The sequence below is a fragment of the Nicotiana tabacum genome, chromosome 22, assembly GCF_000715075.1.
Source record: "Nicotiana tabacum cultivar K326 chromosome 22, ASM71507v2, whole genome shotgun sequence".
NCBI classification, from domain to species: Eukaryota; Viridiplantae; Streptophyta; class Magnoliopsida; order Solanales; family Solanaceae; genus Nicotiana; species Nicotiana tabacum.
The window spans coordinates 131,126,668-131,128,614 of NC_134101.1; the positions used below are offsets into that span (position 1 = coordinate 131,126,668).

The following is a 1,947-nucleotide window of genomic DNA, read 5'->3' on the forward strand; positions in this document are numbered from 1 at the left end:
GGGTTAATAGCCAAATGGGCCATTGAACTCAAAGGGTATGATATCGAGTATCAACATCGGACGACCATTAAGACCCAAATCCTGGCGGATTTTGTGGCCGATTTTTTGCCATCCCTCGTCCCCGAGGTAGAGAAGGAACTTTTACTAAAATAAGGCACACCCTCCGGGCTATGGACCCTGTTCACGGATGGTACCACAAACTTCAGAGGATCCGGACTCGATATAGTCCTAAAGCCGCCCGTCGGCGGTATAATCAGACAGTCCATAAAAACCATAATGCTAACTAACAACGAAGCCGAGTATGAAGCTATGATTGCAAGTTTGGAGTTGGCCAAGGGCTTGGGAGATGAGGTTATCGAGGCAAAATGTGATTCGCTCCTCGTGGTAAGTCAAGCGAATGGGAGCTACGAAGCCCGGGATGACAGGATGCAGAGGTATCTGGATAAGATCCAGATCACATTGCACCGCTTCAAAGAATGGACCTTAGTCCATGTACCCCGAGAGCATAACAGCGAGACTGATGCCCTAGTGAACCTGGGATCGTCTACTGAGGAGGAAGACCTGCTCCCTAGTGATGTAGTCCAATTATTCAAGTCCATGGTCGAGGAAGGTCACACGAAAATTAACTCCACCAGCCTGACATGGGATTGGAGAAACAAATACATCGTTTATCTGAAAGACGGGAAACTGCCCGCCGATCCAAAAGAATCAAGGGCCTTGCGAACCAAAGCAGCTCAGTTCTCGCTCGACAAAAATGGGGCCCTATACAGGAGAACTTCCGATGGTCCCCTGGCAGTATGCTTAAGACCGGGCGACACATATTATGTGCTCTGAGAGATCCACGGGGCACCTGCGGAAACCACTCTGGGGAAGACACCCTAGTCCGAAAGATAATCAGAGCAGGCTATTACTGGGATAGCATGGAAAGGGACGCTAAGGAGTTCGTCCAAAGATGCGACAAGTGTCAGAGATTCACCCCCATGATCCACTAACCCGGCAAACTGCTACATTCCATTTTATCACCATGGACATTCATGAAATGGGGAATGGACATCGTCGGTCCTTTGCCAACGACACCAGGTAAAGCTAGATTCATTCTGTTTATAACTAATTACTTCTTAGAATGGGTGGAAGCGTAGGCCTTTGAAAATATAAGAGAGAAGGAAGTTATCAATTTTATATGGGAACACGTCATATGCCGGTTCGGGATCCCGTCCGAAATAACATGTGACAACGGGAGGCAATTCATCGGGAGCAAGGTAACACAGTTCCTTGAAGACAACAAAATCAAGAGGATTCTATCGATGCCATACCACCCGTGTGCGAATGGCCAGGCAGAATCCACGAATAACACCATCATTCAAAACCTAAAGAGGAAATTAGAAAGCGCCAAGGGAAAATGGCAAGAAACGCTGCCCGAGGTACTGTGGGTGTATCGGACGACTCCAAAATAAAGCATAGGGGAGACACTTTTCTCTCTGGTGTATGGTGTCGAAGCACTAATACCAGTGGAGGTTGGAGAACCAAGCGCCAGATTCCGGCACGCTAGCGAAGAATCAAATCACGAGGCCATGGCAACAGCCCTCGAGCTGCTCGATGAAAGACGGGAAGCCTCGCTGGTTCGGATGGCTGCCCAGAAGTAGAAAATTGAAAGATACTATAATAGGAGAACGAATCTCTGATATTTCAGAATCAGAGACTTAGTCTTAAGGAAGGTTACTCTCAACACCCGAAACCCTAATGAAGAGAAGCTAAGCCACAATTGGGAAGAGTCGTACCGTGTCCTTGGGATAGTTGGCAAAGGCTCCTATAATCTTGGCACTATGAAAGGCGAGCAGCTCCCGAGCAACTAGAATGTGTCAATTCTCAAGCGGTATTATTGCTAGGGTGCCCGATCATGAAACCCCACAGGGGCCCTCGAGTAGGCGTCGCACTCTTTTTCCCTCA

The 1,947-nt window shown here is 48.2% G+C and overlaps 1 protein-coding gene across 1 annotated transcript; it reads left to right on the forward strand.

Moving 5' to 3' along the window:
* The first annotated feature begins 276 nt into the window (after positions 1-276).
* LOC142176060 (uncharacterized) lies at positions 277-834 on the forward strand. Its single transcript, XM_075243119.1, has one exon. The coding sequence runs from the start codon at positions 277-279 to the stop codon at positions 832-834; it is 558 nt and encodes a 185-aa protein (XP_075099220.1).
* The last annotated feature ends 1,113 nt before the right edge of the window (positions 835-1,947 follow it).